Raw genomic sequence first — 23,377 nt, forward strand, 5'->3', positions numbered from 1 at the left:
ACTATTTTCTGGCGACCTTTCTATTTTTAGGACCTTTATTTGAACATTCTCTTGCTATTTCACTAGCAAAAGTAGTTCTTTTTGAACAAAAACTGCATCTCGAGATTATTTTATTCAGAGCGGCAAAACACTGCCTTCAAATTGCCTGATTCATAATTGTGGGATGTTATTGTGCCTCCTGCAATTGTGGAACACCTGAATTTGACTGATATTTTCACAAAAATGTTATCAGACGAATCATAAAACATTACTTAGCTTGAGTTTCATTGGTTCCAGGGTGTGCAGTCATTATTTTGTAGAAAATATGTACTCCTGGGGAGAATCAAAGTTTGTTTACATCCGTAAGAAAAAAGTGTTCCGAATTTGTGGATTTTAAGGGTCAATGTTTTTCTTTGAAAATTTGATATAAAACGTAAAAAATTACAGTCGTTCAATACATTAATCGAAAGATCCCAAGTAAAGCTTTCACAAGAAGGTAAAAGCGTATCATTACGTTCAATTATCGATTTGCTATGATTTTTTTTTAACATTGGCCGATCTGTAAACTGTTCCGAATATGAGGGATGACTGTAACAATTAGCCGAATACGATACACAAAAAACTAACAAAAACTAAATGCAGCGATTATGCAGTAAGTTAAAAGATTGACAAAAGAGATCTGCGTGACATAAAACATTTTATGAAAGCACCATGAGCAGCAATGATTGCATTACCAACTCATCATTACTATCTCAATTTCGGTTGAAATTACGTTCCCACAAACAATGAGTCTAACCCGGCATTCATCAACCAAACCCCGCACCACAAACACATGCAGCATTGGAGTTGGATGCTGGTGGCGTGATAGTGGTAGGATGCGAAAAAAAAAAAACTCCACAGAAAATATCCCAGCGCAGTGTAATAATCCTTGAGTGCAATTTATGGAACCAGATAAAGTATATTTTATAACATTGTGGCTAGCCCGGGTGAGTGCACACTGAACCGCGTGAACATCCAGGAATTTATGGTATCGGAACCATTGATTTTTTTTGGTCTCTTTTCGGTGCGAATTGAAAGAGCTGAAAGTGAAAGAACCTTTAAGCTTTGAACTAGTGGAAGGGATTTGAATTTTTGATTGTCAATTTACCCAACCTTGCGGCAAATTATCATGGCACAATGTGCAAACATGTCATTACGGAACTTGCAAGTATCATCACAAATATGAACCGTGCATGAATTTCCATTTTCAATTCCGTATTTTCTGGTTTTACATTCGTTCTTGTTCCACATTGTTTCACACAAACGCACACACGTACACACAAACCGGATGTAGTACATCTACTGTCATGAATCAGCAAAAGAAACAATGGAGGGGGAAAAAGTTTCCTCACACTCACACAATGGCATTGTTAGTATCCTCGGTGAAAAAAAACACACACAGTACAGTAGTTAATTTGGTGGAAAATTTATGTCGAGTCATATTTGTCTCAAGTAACAAACGGCGATGAACGGCAAAGTATGGCACTGGGTTATTGATTGTGGCTCAGCCAGCAGCACCAGTAGTGTGACAGAGTGTGAATGGTGCATGAGTGAAAAGAAGGGGGGGAGGGGTTGGTGAAAAGTGCTCCATACGTCACAAACATTCGGAAAATTTGTTCTGCTTTCGTGCATTGCACGATACGACAGGAACCATCTGGGAAAATCACCCGGTTGAACAACTCCGGGCAGACGTGTTGCAAAGGGTACATTAAAATAATAAAAGAAATGTTTGGTACCAAAAATTAACGTGACGAATTAACGCAAAAATGGTGCAGAAATTAAATCTTATTTCAAACTCCTCCTTTTCTAAACAACTGAATGTAAAACTCGCTTTGTTCAACAATAGCAATTCGATTTTTATTGCATTTAGATTTCCATTGAATTGGAGGGCAAATTTATGGTAATGTATGTACATAAAATATCTACTTAAGCAGGATATACACACAGCCTAGTCTGGTGCGCGGCCGTGACAAATGGAAAAGTGTACCGTCTGATTGCGAAAAACCCGTCACATGACAGAAAACAACGCAGCAAAGAGTTTGAATTCTCGCTCCATATGCTGCTGCCGTCCAAATGAGATGCATTTTATCATGATTCTGGTCCGACGTTTATCGATTTATTTTAATTTCGCCAAAGCCTGCTGCTGCTTGTTTGGCGTGTCGTTTCCGCTTTCTGTAGGTGATGTGTGTGTGTGTGTGTTTGTGTGTCTTGGGAATGGCCCTTCCGGTCCAGAGAAATGCCGTTGTAGCCGTTAGTTGTGCATCTCACCGTAAGGGAGTGAAGCTTTAGGACAGGCCTGCCCAACGTCCGGCCCGTGAAGCCATTTCATCCGGCCCGCGACGGTTCTTCAAAAAAGTTCTATTCTATGTTCTGTATTCTATGAAATACTCAAAAAATGTTTTAATGTTTTGGCTGTTTTCACTTCTAATTGAATTGATTCTTTTTTGAGGATTTTTATTAAAATTTATTTTTCATAAACGAGTAAGCAAAAATGTTTTTTTTTCAGAAAAACTTTTTAATTATATAGTTTTGCTGGAAAAAAGCAAATTAATCATATTGAAAATAATGATCGCTACAAATATCTTTAAAATATTAAAAAATGTTTTAAATTGAGTCAAGAAATCAGATAGCATATTTTTTCATAAGTATCAATAATTCCAAGAAATGTGAAGAGTGACGAATTAAAAACTATCAGATATATTTTTTTCTACATTTTTTTTTTAAATTTCGCGTCTTTAAAATCATTTTGAAATGTTTTGTAAAATATTTGAATAAATTTGCAAACCAAAGCTAAAAAAGTTTTTTTCGTAAAGAAGCTTTGAATCCAAATTACGTTTCAATAAATTTTATCTTGTCTCTTGATTGTTCAAACTTGAAAAAACATGCAACGACGGAATTTGATTGTTTTTTTTTTTTTGAGTTTATGTTATCAGGCTATTTAATTTCAATCGAATAAACAATTACAATGCAATTTTAACCAAAACGAAATAAAAATAAATGAAATAAATACATCTTTCAAAAATATCTTTGTTTTTTTTTTCTTTCGTAAAATCAAGGTATATGAATCTTATTTGCAACACTAGTTTATTTATTTGTTTATTTGAAACAACCTAATAAAAAAATATATTTTATTTAACTATTTTCAGAATTATAAATTCTGTGGGTCTCGTGGCGCAGGGGTAGCGGCTTCGGCTGCCGATCCCGATGATGCTATGAGACGCGGGTTCGATTCCCGCCTTATCCACTGAGCTTCTATCGGATGGTGAAGTAAAACGTCGGTCCCGGTTTCTCCTGTCTCGTCAGAGGCGCTGGAGCAGAAATCCCACGTTAGAGGAAGGCCATGCCCCGGGGGGCGTAGTGCCAATAGTTTCGTTTTTTTTAAATTCTTAAATTCTTCAACGCCGCTATCTTGAATCACAAAAAATATATTTTTTTGGAGTAATATTTAAGGATAGAAACTTAAATTTGAAATTATAATATCTTTGATTTTTATGGTCTAAACTATTATGTTTTTATTTTGATAATTATTTTCATTTAGAATTTTCAAACATTTGAATTTAAATTAAAAACGTTACTTAATCCACCCTTAGGTGGTTGGTGCCTTCCTCACATTTAGAGGGTAATGCTATCCAAAATAGATACAAAAGGGCGGACCTTTCAGTGTTCTATCAACTTGATTCATTATTTATACCGTCAGACTGGGTATAGTCAGATCTTCATAATTCAGGGCTCTTATGTGCTTATAACTTTTGATAGGGTTGTCAGATCTGCAATCTATAAAACTCGTTGGAAAGGTCTTTTGATTACCTATCCAACGACCTGTCGCATGATAGATCCGGACAACGTTTTCAACAATATATATGAGATCCGGCCTGAAAGAAGTTCATAAATAACACTTAAGCGCGTATAACTTTTGATAGGGTTGTCATATCTGCAATCTTTTGAACTCGTTGCAAAGGGCTTTTAATTACCTATCCAACGACAGGTCGCATGATAAATCCGGACAACGTTTTCATCGAAATATATCAGATCCGGCCTCTAAAAGGTTCATAAATAACACTTAAATGCTTATAACTTTTGATAGGGTTGTCAGATCTTCAATGTCTTGGACGCGTTGGAAAGTTCTTTTGATTACCTATCCAACAATAGGTCGCATGAGAGATCCGGACAACGTTTTCATCGAAATATTCGAGATCCGACCTCCAATAAGTGCATAAATAACACTTAAGTGCTTATAACGTTTGATAGGGTTGTCAGATCTTAAATGTTTTTGACACATTGGAAAGGTCTTTTTATTACCTTTCTAAAAATGTATAGCATGACGGGTTTTCTTACAAAAACCACCCTTTTTACAATCTTCCGGACTTTTGTTAAAATCGTTTTTTTAGCATAACTTTTGAAGTACTTTACTAAACTTCATAATTTTCAATAGGGACTTATGGGACCCCAAGACGAATCGAATGAGACCAAAACGGTCCAAATCGGTTAAGCCAGTGCTGAGATAATCGAGTGCATATTTTTTGGTGCACAGACCCACATCCCTACACACACACACACACAGACATTTGCTCAGAATTTGATTCTGAGTCGATATGTATACATGAAGGTGGGTCTAGGAGGTAAAACTAAGAAGTTCGTTTTCTGAGTGATTTTATAGCCTTTCCTCAGTAAGGTGAGGAAGGCAAAACCTTTGAAATTTTTAAAGATTGTTTTATTTGGAGTTTTAAGAACCAGGTTTTTTTTATTTTATAATTTTGAATAGTGGTGCATTCTGCTAAAACGCTCAACCATACCACAATTAGATTTTTTTTTTAATTTTTGACTATTTGAATTTTTTGCTTTGATTTCGTAATTTTTTCTCATATAAATATTAGCATTTTAAAATTTCTAAAAAATCTGATTTATTTATTTTTAAGCTCCTCCGTGTACGCACGAGAGCAAGCAGCAGTCAAGTGCTCAGTGCTCCATCGTTTTTTTCGAATTTTTTCGCCGTAATTGATTGTGGTTACCCGCGAATTTGCTTCTCCAGCATGCCAAAGGCCGGCCGTGGCCGTGGCAGTTCGAGTGCGGCCTCGAAAAACCCGCGAAGTTCGTCTACCGGCCGTGTGCAAAAAGGTAAACAAACCAACGCCGTGTTGACCGCCATCGCGCAGGGGAGCGTGAGCGCAGAAGGTATCGACAAAAAGTTACTACATCCCGGATATGTTCCAAGATCAACAGTGCGAACCCGTTCCGGTGCCACGGTGCCATCATCCCCATCAGGAACGAGATCCAGATGCTGAGCGACGACGAAGAAAACAACAACAACAACACCGACGGTAGCAGCACTACCGACGACGACGACGACGATGGACGTGCACGCAAAAAAGTGTCGACGTCAAAAAAGAACAATTCTCCAGCGGAACGTAGACCACCTCCAATTTTTGTTTTGGACACGTTGGCGGACGATGTTGACGAGTTGCTGGAAGGCCTCGGATATTGTCTGAAAATTGGTAAGTCGGCAGTGCAAGTGATAACACTGGTGTTTGAAGAATTGAAGCGTAGCAACTTCAACTTCTACACATTCAACCCCGAGAAGCCCCCTGTTAAGGTCGTCTTACAGGGTTACCAAGACCGTCCAGTTTCCGACCTGAAGAAGCACATTTCGGACGCCGGAATAAAAACGAGGGAGATAAAAGGGCTCTCGCGCAAGACAACGGTAACAGGTACTCACATACTGTACCTGTTGTACTTCGACCGTGGCACCGTCAAGATCCAAGACCTGCGGCGGACTAAGACGCTGGACGGTTTTTGGGTAAACTGGCGGTTTTACACCAAGAACCCGACGGACGTAGCGCAATGCCACCGTTGCCAGAAATTTGGCTACGGCTCGCGGAACTGCAATCTCCGGCTCCGCTGCGTGAAGTGAGTCACACCTCTCGGAGGCGGGGGACAAGGCAGATCAAACCAAGCCGCGCGTAAAGTGCGCGAACTGCGGTGGTAACCATACCGGCAATTACCGCAGATGCGTCGCGCGCAAGGCCTACCTTGAGGAGCAGGAAAAGAGGAAGAAGAAAGCAGCAGCGTCCCACCCTCCTCAGCGAAGTACGAGCGCAGCCGTTTTCGCTTACGGTTCCAGCGGAAAACTCAGCGTTCCCTCCTGGTTGGGAGCGTTCGTTCGCCAGCGTGGACGCTGCCGGTAGTGGTAGTACGGCCCAGAAAGAAGTCACCGGGGAAGATCTCTTCACCCTGCCGGAGTTCTTTGCTCTCGCCTGGGAGATGATGACGCGGTTTCGGAGCTGCCGGAACAAGGCGGAACAATTTCTGGCCCTTGGGGAACTGATGATCAAACACATCTACAAAGGATAAATAACCTATGATCTAGATATAAGCTTTCTCTTCCTCTATCCCCTTTCCTTTGCAATTTATGTAAGTTTTTTTTTTCTTACTCTTGCTAGTGCCTTAGTTAAAGAGTTAATTGTTCCAAAATGGATTATGATGCAACACACAGCTAAAAGGAACTCCAAAACTCTGTTATGCACTTCAAAATAACTCATTGTATCTTGATTATTCACCAATAAAACCGAATTGAATTGAATTATTTTTAAGGCTCTCAATGTGAAAATATTAGTTTTTTATTATTTTGTATCTATGAATTTAATCTTTTCCGAATTTCCGATTTAGATTATTTTTTTTATTTTTTTAAATTTATTGCGTTACAGATGTTCTTCTATGTGAAATAGCCATAATTTATTTATGTTATACTGAATATTTTTTTTTTGCAATTCAAAAAAGTATTTTTGATTTCTTATATATTTAACCTTTTTTCGTATTTAAAAAAAAACTCTCATTACTATTTTTTTTTCTAAGGTAAAAGTTTTAAACTGTTTTTAATTTATAATTTCTAAATATGCATAATTAATTTCAAGTGAATAATAAATGGTACTTGCTTGATTTTCGAAATAAAATGTTGAGTTGCATAAAAAATAATACCCGCGTTGTTGAGTTGCATAAAAAATAATACCCGCGTTCTTGAGATAAAGTTTTTTCAACAACTAACTTTTTCAACACTTTGTTTTATTTGAAAATAATTTAAAATCTTTAATACCCATTTGAATAAATCCACTCAACTGTGTACAATGTTGCAGAAAAAGTACTGGAACGCGCCCCAGGCAAAAGTTTTGCCGCTTCTCTCTTTGCAGAACTTCTGCAAAAGAGAGAGTTAAAGAGAGCGAGCTGAAAAGTACGGGAACGTGCTGCATAAAAGTGACTTATGCTGGCTGCAGAATTCTGCAGAAGCTGCAGAAATTCGGCAATTCTGCAAGTACGGGAATAGACCTACTGTGTGACATGATCGACCAACCCGGGCAGACGGTTATAACAAAATTCATGCCATTTCAATAACAAATACTGTTAAAATAACAGAAAATGATATGGAATCTTCTTGAAAAATCTATTTTTGCATATGAGTTTAAGAACAATTTATGTTATCATAACAAAATTTGTTATTGGTCCGATATTGGTTGAAAGCCAAAACAACTGAGGAATAATTTTTTTGTTATGGAAGAATACCACCAATTGTTATTGGGATGATCGAATTAGTTGTTAAAATAACAAAAAATAATAACAAAGATTTGTTCGATAAATAACTCAAAATATTATTAGTCTGTTATTACAATAACAATCAAATAACAAACAAATCATAACGACGAATAACAAATCCTGTTATAAATAACGTGAAATGTTATCGGCCTAGTATTTTCAAATATCAAATAATGCTATTCCCAAGTTATTTCCGTCTGCTCGGGAAATCGCTGGCCTCTCTCGAATCCTGATAACTCAAGATCAGTTGCGTGCTGTCGATTCAAGCGATTTGATTAGCACTGAGTGAGTGTTTTCTGAAAATGAAATCCGTAATAGGAAATAGTTAGGGAAATATTGAAAATTTAACTGGAAAGAACATTTTCTCGATTTTTCAAGATTAAATATCGTCTTTATTTGTACATTGTTACGTTATTTCATGTAAACAGTGTTTGCCTTGATTATCGTGTTTATTGTTACCTATTATGGACACTTTGAACGTCAAACTATAACACAGAAACCAAGCCGATAAATAGCCCGCGTTTTTCTCTACCGCTGAAAATTTTTACCAAAGAAAATACAGTTTTTACAATACATAATTTGAGTTCAAAATGATCAGTCATTTTGAGCTAAAACCTTTAGAATTATTTATATTCGTGAAACAAAGTTTAAAAGCCTACTTAACAGATAATGCTTGACTGTCTCACCTTTCCAGAAATGCCAAATTTAGTTATGTTATGTTTCAGAAGAGAAACATAGAAAGTTGCAGGTAAATAACACATTTCTGAAACTGTTGGTAATCCAACAAAATACAAAAAATGCCGTTTTTCAAATTATTGCATTAATCTTTCTGTCACAAAATAAACTTTAAATGATAACAATGTAATTGTTTCTCTCACAAACGCGCCAACCCTTTAATCTGGTCTACTCGTTTTGAATTCATGTTGTTTCGCATTCCCCGCATCGTGGTGCTCGCACGATGCAATTGCGAGGGTGGTAATTTTCTCCGAGTGGGCTGTTCCAGGGCCGGCAACTGTGCAAAATTGTATTTTCTGTATCAATGTGGGCAAGGGCACGACCATGCTGAGCACGCGGCTCCTATTGCAATGATTTTGCCAAGCTTGAAGTTGTTTGCTTTATTTATAGGTGAAAGGAACGCCCTCGGGGTTGCCCCAACTTTGTAGATTAAATTTGCTGCTAAATATTGCCTTGGGACTAGTGCCGGTTTCGTTTTTGAGTGTGATTATGTGTTTTTCCATTAATGAACATAACTGTTTTGCCGGTGTTTTTGGGCACGTGTCCAATTTTGCGGTGGATATTGTTTAATTGGTAAACTATTGAAATGATGTTTCATGTGCTGGTGTGAATTAGATTTGGATATGCGTGGACCGAAAATTTAATGAAAGGCAAACAAAAGACTTGACGTGGCATTTCCATTTTGAAACTGAATGAACATTAAATAATGGCTCGATCTGTCTGTAACCCACTTCAATCGTTTTGTTATGAGTAGGGGAACCAAATCGCTCCAAAATTCCCAAAACGTCCCCCATTGAATGGTTTCGCATTTCAATTGAGTTCCAAAGCATTCAATTAAAACCCAGGTGGCCAAATTCAACGCTTTCCACACCTGTTGAGGGTGTACTTCAGGGCAACAAGTGTAAATTGGGCGCTTTCGTGATTAATTAAACCGACCCACCCTATCTGTCTGTCCGTTAAACAAAGGAAGAGAGGATTTCATCACAGTCAAAACGACCACCAACAGGGCAATGGAACCGACCCAATTTCGTACGAAATTCTGTAAACGATATCCTTTCTCTTCTTCAAATAATGAACGCATTGTCGAGCGTTCATAGCATGATCACAGTTTACTATTGCGAACGGAAGTTCAAGAGTTTTGTAATTATACTCTTCAGGATGCACAAATGCTGCACCATATTTGCATAGCCTCTCGCTGGGGGAAAAGTGTAAACTCATCGAAACTTTGCGTAGTTGTAATATGTTGCTGAGTTTAGAAAGTGTACAAGGCAGATTTTTTTTTGCTCCGTAATCCCCGAAGGAGCGTTCTAGCATGACGTTACAAAGGTAGGCAGTTTTGAATACCTCACTGTTAAAAAATCTATCCTAATTTATATCTTCGGGAAAATCAAAGTTTGTGCTTACTCAAGAGTAACTGTGTAAACCTCATTATGTTGTGAAACTAGTTATAATGGGCAAAACAATACAACCTTTATGGACGCTCCCCCAAACCTGTGCCTCACATCAAGTGGCTGTTGCCATCGTACGCATCATACTACGCTGAATTTTGTTGTCAGCCGTTCGTCGAGGTGCTACAGCACGTCCCATCCATCGTCATCGTCATCAACAGCATGGATGGATGCGGATGCTGCTGGTCCTGGTCCTGGTTAGTTAGTGTTTCTGCTCGATAAGTTGGCATGAGTTGGTTGCATCACCAACTGCAGGAACCACGTGCTCTGAACTCTGAAAACTCATTCTGGCTGGTTGGCAGCACCATCGGCAAATATTGGCTGGAATAGTTTTCATTTCAACTATCGGTACAACTTTTTGTTTAGGTGGAAAAGCTTGAAATATTGAAAAGTTTTCAGTAGCTGTGCTTAAAAAACTGTGTTGGGTGACAAAAAATATTTAAATTTTGAAAATATCTAGTGAAATTAAGGCACTTCCTTCCAATCGAAAACATAAAACATAAAACATAAAACATAAAACATAAAACATAAAACATAAAACATAAAACATAAAACATAAAACATAAAACATAAAACATAAAACATAAAACATAAAACATAAAACATAAAACATAAAACATAAAACATAAAACATAAAACATAAAACATAAAACATAAAACATAAAACATAAAACATAAAACATAAAACATAAAACATAAAACATAAAACATAAAACATAAAACATAAAACATAAAACATAAAACATAAAACATAAAACATAAAACATAAAACATAAAACATAAAACATAAAACATAAAAAATAAACCATAAAACATAAAACATAAAACATAAAACATAAAACATAAAACATAAAACATAAAACATAAAACATAAAACATAAAACATAAAACATAAAACATAAAACATAAAACATAAAACATAAAACATAAAACATAAAACATAAAACATAAAACATAAAACATAAAACATAAAACATAAAACATAAAACATAAAACATAAAACATAAAACATAAAACATAAAACATAAAACATAAAACATAAAACATAAAACATAAAACATAAAACATAAAACATAAAACATAAAACATAAAACATAAAACATAAAACATAAAACATAAAACATAAAACATAAAACATAAAACATAAAACATAAAACATAAAACATAAAACATAAAACATAAAACATAAAACATAAAACATAAAACATAAAACATAAAACATAAAACATAAAACATAAAACATAAAACATAAAACATAAAACATAAAACATAAAACATAAAACATAAAACATAAAACATAAAACATAAAACATAAAACATAAAACATAAAACATAAAACATAAAACATAAAACATAAAACATAAAACATAAAACATAAAACATAAAACATAAAACATAAAACATAAAACGAACCATCAAAAGACGAGGAAGTTAAGCAGATCGGCAACCAACAGGTCACCGGTATCGAGAACCAAGAAGTGTACACTGAAACCCTTGAGAGATCCGAGTTCAAAATATGGATCATCTTGATTATGGTGGGAATCCTGCTACTACTCAAGATATGAATGGAAAAAATGGAAAGACGTAGCATACAGAAGAGCACGAGAGCTGGCTGCAGCATTAGCATTAGCATTAGCATTAGCATTAGCATTAGCATTAGCATTAGCAATAAAGGTCGCACAATTCCGGATGGCTGCACAACGCTTATCTTCCTGTTTAACTGTAATTAAACGTATGATAGCACTAGACTCTCATCCGGTTACAATATTCCAACACGGGAGATACCATGTTTTCCTCTTTAGATGAGCGTGTAATACTATCCAGTAAGATAAGGGGCTCCTGGCCGGTACCTTGCTAACCTCGGGGATTGGAAGGTATGTTAGTAAACATCTATCTAGAATGCGCAGAGATCTCTACGTCACCTAGTGGTATAGATGTTTGTAGGGAGGTTTTGGACTCAATGTTAGTAAATTGAACGTTTGCTTTTTTAACACCATCACCACCACCACCAAAACCATACCATCACCACAAAAAAGCCATGCTAGATTTTAATACAAATACATTACAAAACGAACACAACAATAAAACCATCTTCCTGGCCCTGCTGCCCACAGCACGAGAGCTGGCTGCAGCCATCAAAAAATCAACAAATAGGAACACCAGAGTCAACATCGACGAGTGACGAGATGTCAGGAAAAACATAAAACAAAGTGTTAAAATAAGAAGTGTTTAACCTATTCCAAGAGACGAATGTTCACTTGTGTAAAAGGTTTTTGGCTTTTTGTTGAATATCAAGGAATCGAATTTTGGAAATCTGTGAAGGTAAATTAGGACGTGCGAACACGACGAAAGGATTTTTTTGCACTAAACTGTTTTATCATTTTGCAAATTTTTAATCGAATTAAGATCATTTTGGTCTTGTTTGCCGCAAAATAGTGTATCATTTATTTATTTATTTATTTATTTATTTATTTATTTATTTATTTATTTATTTATTTATTTATTTATTTATTTATTTTATTTTCTATTTTGGATAATTTGATGAACCTTCAAATGCGTAATAAATAAATGTGAGCATGAGAGACCACCCATGGTTGCCCTTCTGTTGCTGAACAGAACCGTAATATCCTTTCTGCACTACTGATCATAGGCTTCGACGATCAAGTGGTGTACAAATGCGTAATAAATAAATGAGTAATTCTCGCTGAAAGTGGACCACTATTTACACAAGGTGCTCAAAAATCAAATGCAATGTACTTTTCCAATAGCCCCCACCAAGTTATGAACGAAACCATGTTTGGTTGGTTGAATTTTTCCTCACCTCGGCGCCACGAAGCTACAACATTTTTTTAAATTGGTAATTTTGTGACTTGAGCGCGTCTACAAAATTGCTAATAACTTTGCAAAACTTCAACGAATCCTCAATGTTTAGGGGTGTTTTGGAAAGGAAATGAGCAGAGCTTTCGAATGCACTTGTCAGAAAAATACCGTTTCATACATTTTTTAGCCACAAAACACCAATGTATTTTTAAAAGTCATTTTTGAAGGCCGGCGCCCCGCTTTATCGAAAAACTGACAAATCCATTCGAAAGCTGAGACGATTTCACATAAAGGACCAATAAATCTAAGGTGTATGTTCCTCCTATCTTTTTTAATCTAATTTTGATTCTGCGAGCACAGCGCTCCGTTCGCATTTCGGGCACCCAAAATGTTGCAATTTGCTTGCCCCATTTCAAGGTTTTGTCAAAAAATAAAGGTGCTCACTTTTTAAATGATAGTTTATTGTCCAAGGATCAAAATGCACTTTCGATAATTGACCAATATTTATGTTTTTGGGTTCTTCCAGGCAATTTAATGTCGAAAAATTGTTTTTTTTTTACTTTTTTTTTGTAAAATGCTCACTTACAATTGGGTGGACTTTTTTTCAGTAGAACTAATGAATGTAGCATGTAGGAAATTCTCTACGAACATTTTTCTTTAAAAGAAAACGTAATTTCGATACTCCAGTGCCAAGATATTTTAGTTTTAGTGAGAAAAAAAAAGTGCCAATTTTACAAATTTCTCGGAATCAACAACAACGGCCTATTATTTACATGCGGCATATGTTTTAGAGGCCAGAGTATGGTTTCTTATAGTTATTTTGGTCGCTGAATTCGGATCTGGAATCAAATTTCAGATTAACAGTTAAATTCGGAGCCACGCCCAAAAGTTATTTTCGGTAATATGCTGTAATTTTAATCGCTAGTGAATTCGGTCATATTTCAACTTTCGCTCACCTTTAATTGATATTTTACTCACGGATTTTTTTATGGAGATTGTTTTTTTCAACTTCTGATTGTTTTAAGAGGCCTCGTGGCGCGGTGGTTAGCGGCTTCGGCTGCCGATCCCTAAGTGGCTATGGGGAATACACGCAAATAATATTTGAGCGTGGCTAAAATATCACGGTTCACTGTTAATCTGAAATTTGATTCCAGATCCGAATTCAGCGACCAAAATAACTATAAGCAACCATACTCTGGCCTCCAAAACATATGCCGCATGTAAATAATAGGCCGTTCTTGTTGATTCCGAGAAATTTGAAAAATTGGCACTTTTTTTCTCACTAAATCTAAAATATCTTGGCACTCGAGTATCGAAATTACGTTTTCTTTTAAAGAAAAATGTTCGTAGAGAATTTCCTACATGCTACATTCATTAGTTCTACTGAAAAAAAGTCCACCCAATTGTAAGTGAGCATTTTCCAAAAAAAAGTAAAAAAAAAACAATTTTTCGACATTAAATTGTCTGGAAGAACCCAAAAACATGCATTTTGATCCTTGGACAATAAACTATCATTTAAAAAGTGAGCACCTTTATTTTTTGACAAAACCTTGAAATGGGGCAAGCAAATTGCAACATTTTGGGTGCCCGAAATGCGAACGGAGCGCTGTGCTCGCAGAATCAAAATTAGATTAAAAAAGATAGGAGGAACATACACCTTAGATTTATTGGTCCTTTATGTGAAATCGTCTCAGCTTTCGAATGGATTTGTCAGTTTTTCGATAAAGCGGGGCGTCGGCCTTCAAAAATGACTTTTAAAAATACATTGGTGTTTTGTGGCTAAAAAATGTATGGAACGGTATTTTTCTGACAAGTGCATTCGAAAGCTCTGCTCATTTCCTTTCCAAAACACCACTAAACATCAAGGGTTCGTTGAAGTTTTGCAAAGTTATTAGCAATTTTGTAGGCGCGCCTAAGTCAAAAAATTACCAATTGAAAAAAATGTTTTAGCTTCGTGGCGCCGAGGTGAGGAAAAATTCAACCAACCAAACATGGTTTCGTTCATAACTTGGTGGGGGCTATTGGAAAAGTACATTGCATTTGATTTTTGAGCACCTTGTGTAAATAGTGGTCCACTTTCAGCGAGAATTACTCAAATGTAACTGTTTAGTTTGAGATTTTAAGTGTTCAAGTACTTCAACAACAAAACAATTGTTGAAATGTTAGCTACAAAAAATTGAGATCTAAACCACATAATTAGTTTTGCTTCAAAGAGGTTTCATGATACAAGTGGGTGTAGAAAGCTTAACGGAATTATTTAAATTTATTTAAATTTGGGCAACCAACCAAAATTTAATCTACATGAATGATGCATACACACATTCGTTATGCTGACGAGTGCAAAAAGTCAACATAAATTTCGAATGCTCTTAATTTAGGCACATTCTATTTGCTCAACACTTACGCTCTAATTCACTGTATTGTGTTTTGTTTGAAGCCAACAGCCTTCCCAGATTCGTTCCTGCTGCTCCGGCCACGGGTGGGAGGTGATTTAGATTTAATTAAACTCCGTATTGATTTACCGGTATTTATTCGATGGTATCTGCTGTTTTTGCATCAATTAGGCCTGATTATGTTACCGGCTGAGCGCTCTCTCGTATAAATACATTATACAATTATCGGATACAAACTATAAACACCCGGCTCTAATCCACATGAGTGACTTTTGCCCTTCCGGCAACGACCGACGACCCGAACAGCAAAGCCTCAAACTATCCTGCCAAAGCTCGGGAATGTGATCAATTTTACATGCTCTCTCTCCCAACCAACTACAAAAATGTTGTTTGCTTCGAAAACAACATGCTTCCTGGGACATCGAAATTGGGCCCAGCCCACAACAAGGCACACACAAGTCCTCACATGGGAAAGTTAGGGATGACGGACGAGGCTGAACGTCCTGACTGGCTTGGCTCGGACTGCAGCAGAGAGTCCAGTTTGGGACGTAATTGACTAGTACAGGAGGCAGGAAGATTGTGGTTGGGTGGGGGTTGGGAACATCTTGGGAACATTTTGAACAGTTATGTCTTGTTGGGAAGTTTTTCGCATGAGCAAAAGCAAGTGTTGACTTCTTGTGCGAAAATTTTAACAGCGCACAGGGATTGCAGCAAATTGTTTGGAAATCGAACATTAATAAGTTTTCTTGAAATTTCTGCTATAAGTTATGAATTTTCAAATAAAAAATCTTCTTTTTTTTTGCAATAAATTTTGAAAATCTCTGTTTTTGCTACCATTTACTTATTTCAGTGCTGAAAAATTCAAATGTTTTTTGTTCATACACAATACACATGGACGACAAAATAAAGAGGAGAAATCCTTTTCAATAGTGTTGTTTTTGGTTTGCTATCATTTTATGTGTAATTTCACTTTTTCCTACAAATTGTGGTACAAAAGAGGTAAAGTTACACTATCATTTAGTAGAGCATTTTTTTAACATTTCCGAAAGTGGATTCAAAATGATATTTTACGGATTTTGAAAATTCTTAGATTCTTTTCTATGAAACTTCATTCTGTTTAATGTACCTATACACTAAAAAAATATTTCCGAAGGTTACATTATTTATGATGTATTACTTTTGTTCGTCATTAAACATTTAAATTTAAATGCAATTTCATGTAAATTTCCAACAAATTATTCGTAAAAACATGAACGTAAAAACGTTTAAGTCGAATCTCAAGTTTACGTCAACTGAGTTCACATGTGATTCATCTTTTCCGTGTCGATTAAATTCACGCTTTTTTTCTGTGTAGATTTCGAAAATCGATTCCATCGAACAAGTAACACTGTTGGATGAACATTATCTATGTAATTGAGAATCATTTTAGTTTCATTCAACCCAATGTCACCCCTTCTAAGGGTTAAGATCAATTTTCAAATGATTAGCATTGAAGGTAGAGTTCATTAAAGTCATATGTAAGAAAATATTGGTAAACTATCTAAGATCAATCCTACGTTAAAAGATTTTCGATATCTTTTTGATGGCTTGTTTGTTATTTACTAATTAAAAAGGTGTAAATTATTTTGCGGTTTGATAGGTTTAAAATTTAGTTTATTTTCATAATTATGATGACATAAAACTTTTTAGGTAAACACCAATTCTTATGAATTTTCTCATTAAAAAAATAGTTTGAAACGGAAAACCAACTGGAACGACTCATTTTGACAAATTTCTACTAAAACAGAGAAATTAGTGTCAAAAAATAAACTTTTAAAAGTTATAGAATCAATATTTATTTTTTTCATTAACTTCTAGATTTTGAGAAGATTTCTGTTGGAACTTTTGCGTCGTGATCTTTACTGATGACATTACTTATTATTTTTATTAAACTATCAAATTATTTTTATGAATAAAACCGTTTCATATGTTTTTACAATATTTTTTTATTTACTAAACCTCAATTTAAATGATTTTTTTTAAATAAAATGCAAAAAACTTAATAGAAAAGCAGTTCTCTAGAAATTCGCAAAAAAAAAAACATCCAATGTACTTTTTCATTTGTATGAATCTTTGGCCTTATGTCCAAATAAGCCATTTTGCATCATTAGTTTCTTAATTCAAGTCTCCATACAAATTTGAAGGCTTTCCATGCTATGAAAAGATTCGAAAATCTGTATTTTTAGAGAGGGAACTATTTGGTGTCTTTGGAAAGTTGTGAATCAAAAAAAAAAAATAATAAAAAAGTTGTAGATTATGATTAAGAATATTCAGGAAAAAAAGCTACACTAAAAAAAATAGTAACTTAATATCACAAAAACTTGAATGTTTCAACCTTTAAAACTCCTTTTATTCTTTTTTTATGTATTTTGGTGGACAAGATTAGAATGACCAATTGGGTCCTTAAATGAAGCTTAAATTGCTGATATTATTGTTTACAGCGATAAAGCTTATTTTTCTGAGTACAATGACCCTTTGTACGACCACAAAGAGTTTAAAATGGATTTTTAAATCAATTTTGAAAAATTAACCTCGCGGTCCTTCTTGACAGCTCGTTCCAAGGGGACCATAGTTGATCCATCGAAAAAATGTTGTCTTGTCAATATTTTTATTGCATTAAAATGAAAAAAAAGGGATCAGAAATGGGTTTTAATCGTGTTTTTTACCGTTGTACATAAAAATTTACATAGGGCTTTAGTACCCAATTAAGATTTTTTTAAGTTCTACACAATTTACCCTCAATCAATGAAATATTAAACCATCCATCATATTTTTAATGTTAAAAGGTAAAACATAAAACAAAATTTTCAAAAAAGCTAGCTTGTTGAACAACAACTCTTACAAAAACTGATTCACCGTTTACAATGAAGCCGTCAGTTATAAGTTGTTTATAAATGATAAAACTTTGCTGAAATGATACTGATTTCAATTTTCCATATATTTGTAAAAAAATCAATCTGAACTGTAAGTCACTTTCAGTGACATGAACGAAACCAAAAGAGAAGTTGTAAGTTATTCTATTGTGAGGAAGATGCCAATGGTTCACCACTCTTGAACAGAAGCATTTACTTGAATATTTTACAAATTTAAATAGCCACAGCCCAGTATTGAAGGCATTCGAGTGCTCCTTCTGTTCATTACATTTTCGTCTGGTTGCATCCAATCTGAGAACTTTCTATTGACTTTTCGAGGCTTAATTTAAAGAAACAATTTCGGTTAACTTTGACATCACAACCTGGCGACAGAGGACTGTTGGAATTTTCTAAAGAGCCACACACAGTCACATTTTCAATCGGTTCTTGTGGAAATTGGGAGCTCATCTGGTTAGGTGTGGGCTGTGTGTGTGTGTGTGTGGTAGGGTATCAATTTTCAGAAGCCATTAGCAACGAGAGGACTTGAGAAAGTGGTGCGGATGAAGATGAAGAGTGTGTTTGAAATTCAAATACCTACTCGCTTTTGTTTTTTGGGGGCAAGGAAAAGATATCACTCGAGGGAGAGAACCGATCGTTTTGTGGGTGATATCACACCCACCGTCGGCATCGTCATCACACATGTACAGCGCACTTGAACGATTCACAAGCTACCCCCTCGAGCCTTGTGCCATTCATGCTATTTATATCGAGTGTGGACCCAGTCAACTTCAAGCATCCCTTTCTGGAAGGAGCGTTGAAAGGGGAGTTGTTGTTTTTTTCGGTTGTTATATCATCACAGAGGATCCGGTTGCAGTTTCATTGATTGGATGAGGCTGGCACAAGTATCCGGAGCTGAGAAGGAAGTGGAAGAATTAAGCTCAAGTGTTGAATCGATATTTATTTATAAATTTGAGGCTTGTGATGTGTGTACACCAAGAATGTTTTGAGTTTTCAATTAAAATGTTTTATCTTAAAGCTTTAATGGTCAGCTTATTGAATGTGGTTGATCTTTAACTAGGAAGTATTTGAAAAAATCTGAATTCAATCTTAGCTTTAACTTTTGTTTCTTTCAAATTCTGTTATTTTCAACAATATATTTGCTTTTAAAACAATCAAATTTTGTTTCTATGCACTCCGTATAACATCCTGAAAGCAATTTTTTTGCTCAAGCTTCTCAAACAAAATCGAGACCTTTCATTCATACTAGGTTAAGACACTTGTTACACATGATCATAAAAAAACACTCTGGTAAAAGAGATTCTTTTTCCATATCTATTGAAATTTCTGCCTCCAATAGCTTTATAACAAGATGATCCAATGTTGACAGGAAACAAATTACTTCACTTCTAAATCCGGCCTTACCTTCTATCCCTCTCTCCCGCAGGTCAATTTCCCGTCCGTCTTGCGTAACCCAATCCACCCGCGGCCCAACAATGTCAACGCGGCGCGCCGGACCACCCCAGGGGCTGCCGATGTCGGCCCAACTTCCGCTGCCGTACGAGAACGAGAAGAAGCAGCGCAGCAAGTGCATGTCCTTCGTGTGCTGCATGTGGAAGGTGTTCACGTGCATTTTCTCCCACGTGACGCTGGTGGCGATGGTCGTTGCGTACTGCTTCCTGGGCGCCGTCACGTTCGAGCATCTCGAGGCTGAAAATGAGCGAAATGTAGGTATAGAAGAAGGGCAGGTGGACGTGTGCCGGAAGTTTAATGCATCGCTGATTAGCTTTAGCTAACTAGTTTTTTGATGCGATCTTTTGTGGCACTAGGTACAAGATCTATGAAAGATTGACGATGGCTTGTTCTTGAAATGCAACAAGTAGGTGTATCAGAGAACTTAAACGCTCTACAGCATTGCCTTTGCGTTCTCGATTGCGATTTCAACTCGAAACTAGGCGTCCGAAGTGATTGTTGAGGCAATTGCAAACCTCTTTTTACACCTAAGCTACCATCCACCCCGGGATTCAAACTGACGACTTTTCGATTGTGAGTCTAACTGCCTACCAGCGACTCCACCGAGGCAGGACCCAGGGAGACGACTCTGTATTTCCACAAATGCACTGGACACTATTTGCCGCCACAAATCGCTCTGGGAAACTTGATCTCTTCATTTTTAAAATTATTAAAATTAAAATTGTTTTGTTTAGTTTCCGTACATGGATTCTTTCAACATATTTGAAGATGACTTACTGCTGCTTGAACCATTTTTCTAATATTTTGTTAAAAAAAGTTACTTTACTTACTTATGCGTCCTGCTCCCCAGTGGAGCATAGGGCCGCGTTGAAGGATTTCCACTGTTGACGATTCTCTGCTTTCGCCTTCACTTGGCGCCAGCTTAACGTCCCGTCAACAGCACTGATTTCTTGGTGGAGGCTTCTCCGCCATGAGCCTCTTGGTCTGCCCCGACCGCGTTGTCCTTGAGGGTTCCAGTCCAGCGCTTCTCGGCAGATCTCATGCGCATCCTTCCGTAGCGTGTGGCCGATCCATCTCCACTTGCGCTCTCGGATCTCAACGTGAATGGGCCTCTGCTGACACCGCCGATGCAACTCCGCATTCGATACCCAGTTTCGGGGCCACCAGGCGCGAAGGATATTGCGTAGGCAGCGGTTCACAAAGACTTGTAGCTTCGACGTGTTCTGGCTCGATACGCACCAGGTTTCACTCCCGTAGAGCAACACCGACTTGACGTTCGAGCTGAAGATCCGTAGTTTTGTGCGCAAGCTGACTTGGTTTGATCGCCACAAGGTGCGCAGACCCGCGAAAGCACCTCTGGCCTTCTTGATCCGCGTGGATATGTAGAGCTTGGTACCACCATCAGGCGCAATCTGGCTACCAAGGTACTGGAAAGTGTCGACCTTCTCAACGTTTTCACCAGCTACCGTGAAGCCTTGAGCGCGTTCCGTGTTCACTGCCATCGACTTGGTCTTGGAGACATTGACTTTCAGACCCGCCGCCGAGGAGCATGCAGCTAGGTCGTCCAGCTTGTTCTGCATGTCGTTTCCTCTCTGCGAGAACAGCACAATGTCATCCGTAAAGTCGAGGTCGTTGAGATGCTCCATCCTAATCGGCTGCCAAAGCAGCCCACGGTTTTGCACACGGTCCAACGCTCCAGCTAACACCTCATCGATGACGATGAGGAACAGTAACGGCGACAGGATGCATCCTTGCCTCACCCCAGCTACCACCCGGATTGGGTCCGACAAGACTCCGTTATGCACAACACGGCAAACGAAAGCCTCGTACTGTGCCTTGATGAGGTTGATGATCCTCTCTGGGACCCCCTTGCGCCCAAGGGCTTCCCACAGGTTTTCGTGGTCGAGACGGTCAAACGCTTTTTCATAATCAACGAAGACCAGATGGAGAGAATCCAAGTTTTAAAATAAGTTTTTAAATATTTTTCATTTTAAACATGTTATATTTTGTTAACCTGGTATTATGTGAAATTTGATGAAAAAGAAACATATTGCTTGAGATTTCTTCAAATGGGGAATCAAGAAACCCCTAATATTTTGAAAATGCAATTATTATTATTTTTTATGTTTGGCATGATTCGAAGAGTTCATCTAATAAAATACCCTTATCAGCCAAACATAGTTGAATGTTTGAGCTTTTAAATCATGCGATAAGTTCATAGTTTTGTGATAAATTGAGAAAGTTATATGCGATGCACAAAAGGATTTTTTGCCTTATTGTGCTATTCAAATCAAAAAAAGGGAAAAAAAAACTCGAAAAAATTTGAATTGGTCCAAAGACATAATTTTAACAAAATTGAAGAGTATCGTCTCGTCTCGATTTTGAGTTAGTGTGCGTGCGTGCCGGTGCAGGAGCGGCCGTGGCTGACTGGTTACGGTGTTCGCTTTGTAAGCGAATGGTCCTGGGTTCGATGCCCATCTGCTTCCAATAAGAAAGTTTAAGACTTAGAAATACTTGAAATACTGAATAAGAACGAAAAATCAAAGTTGCTCGAGGTGGGGTTCGATCCCCCGTCCTTTGGATTGGTAAGCAAAAATGCTAACCACTACGCCATCACGGCTTTGTGAGATATGACTGGAATAAGGAATACTGTTACTACCAACTATATACGCGCTGGGTCCTTGTCCATTTGACAAGGGTTCGGAAGTTCTAAATAACGTTTGAACCCGATTGGTGCAAACGTTCTTCAGGGCGGGGCTTGTCGATAAAGCTGAAGTACCTCGCGCTCGGCTAGCCAGCGTAGAAATGGGTCACCGAAGCTCGGCAGAGCTAACACCTTCCAAATGCCTATGCGAGTTATTTGCATGTATATAATTTAGATCTAAAAATACATGGAAACAACTCAATTTGTAAGAAGTGGCCGCGTGGTCCCGTTTGGTTGGTTGCACACACACACACACACACACACACACACACAGTGTGCGTGCGTGCCGGTGCGGTACTGTGTTCCGATCGATCCGCGTAATTTATTGTGAAAACCGCGGTTTTCCGGTACAGCGCGGCGAGAAGTTCCGACGAAACACTCCGGAATCCGTGTTGGACCGGTTGCCGGCGAAGTCCAATCCCGCCGATCACGATATCGCGAAAAAATTGTGAAATTGTTGGTCGATCTCGCGGACCAAAACAAAGAACAAAAGTGCTCCCCGCGTGGCCAGTGCAGCTCATCGTCGTCGTCGTCTTGCGTTCGTTTGCACTACAACAGTGAAAGTGGCCGTCATCGTCGTCGTCTACGAGACGTGTATTGTACCACAAGGAAGTGTGGAATAGAAGTGCACTGTGGGTCGGAGTGGAAAAAATTGTGAAAAAAAGAAATCGGCAAAAGTGTTTTGCGAAAATTGAAAAAAGAGAATTCAGTGCAGTTTTGAGTAACCACATCGTGCCTACGCCACCCGTTCCCCAGGTTAGGGGCGGCTGATTAACAGTCTCAGTGCCAGGGTGGGACTCTAAACAGTCCTGGTACGACGGTCCTCCGGCGAGACAGGGGGTTGGTGATGGCTACACGCACCCGCCGTAAAAACCAAGTGCAGAGAGCTCCAGATGCGAGCCGATCCAATCGCCGACCCGATTTTCGGGGATCCAGGGATTGGAAACTCGGGACGTGGAACTGCAGGTCTCTCAACTTCGATGGGAGCGACCGCATTCTTCACAACGAATTGCGGGTCCGCGGTCTCGAAGTCGTGGCGCTGCAGGAGGTGTGCTGGACGGGGAAGGACCACCGAGAACTCGGTGGGTATACTATGTATTGGAGCGGCGGCGATACACACGAGCTGGGGACAGCTTTTATCGTGCTGGGCGACATGGCGAAGCGCGTGATTGGTTGGTGGCCAGTCAACGACAGAATGTGCCGGTTGAGAATCAAGGGCCGATTCTTCAACCTGAGCATCATAAACGTGCACAGCCCGCACATGGGAAGCGACGCCGATGACAAGGACGCTTTCTACGAGCTTCTTGACCGCGAGTA

At 37.8% G+C, this 23,377-nt stretch overlaps 1 protein-coding gene across 2 annotated transcripts in view; it reads left to right on the forward strand.

Moving 5' to 3' along the window:
• LOC120429313 (uncharacterized) overlaps positions 1-23,377 on the forward strand; it is a 227,278-nt gene that overhangs the window by 19,449 nt on the left and 184,452 nt on the right. For both annotated transcript variants that reach the window (XM_052707573.1, XM_052707574.1), the window contains exon 2: positions 19,331-19,610. In XM_052707573.1, coding sequence (XP_052563533.1) covers positions 19,380-19,610 — 231 coding nt within the window. In that variant the 5' untranslated portion in view covers positions 19,331-19,379. The remainder of the gene's footprint in view (positions 1-19,330; positions 19,611-23,377) is intronic.

This window comes from Culex pipiens, chromosome 2 (genome assembly GCF_016801865.2).
Source record: "Culex pipiens pallens isolate TS chromosome 2, TS_CPP_V2, whole genome shotgun sequence".
Lineage (NCBI taxonomy): Eukaryota > Metazoa > Arthropoda > Insecta > Diptera > Culicidae > Culex > Culex pipiens.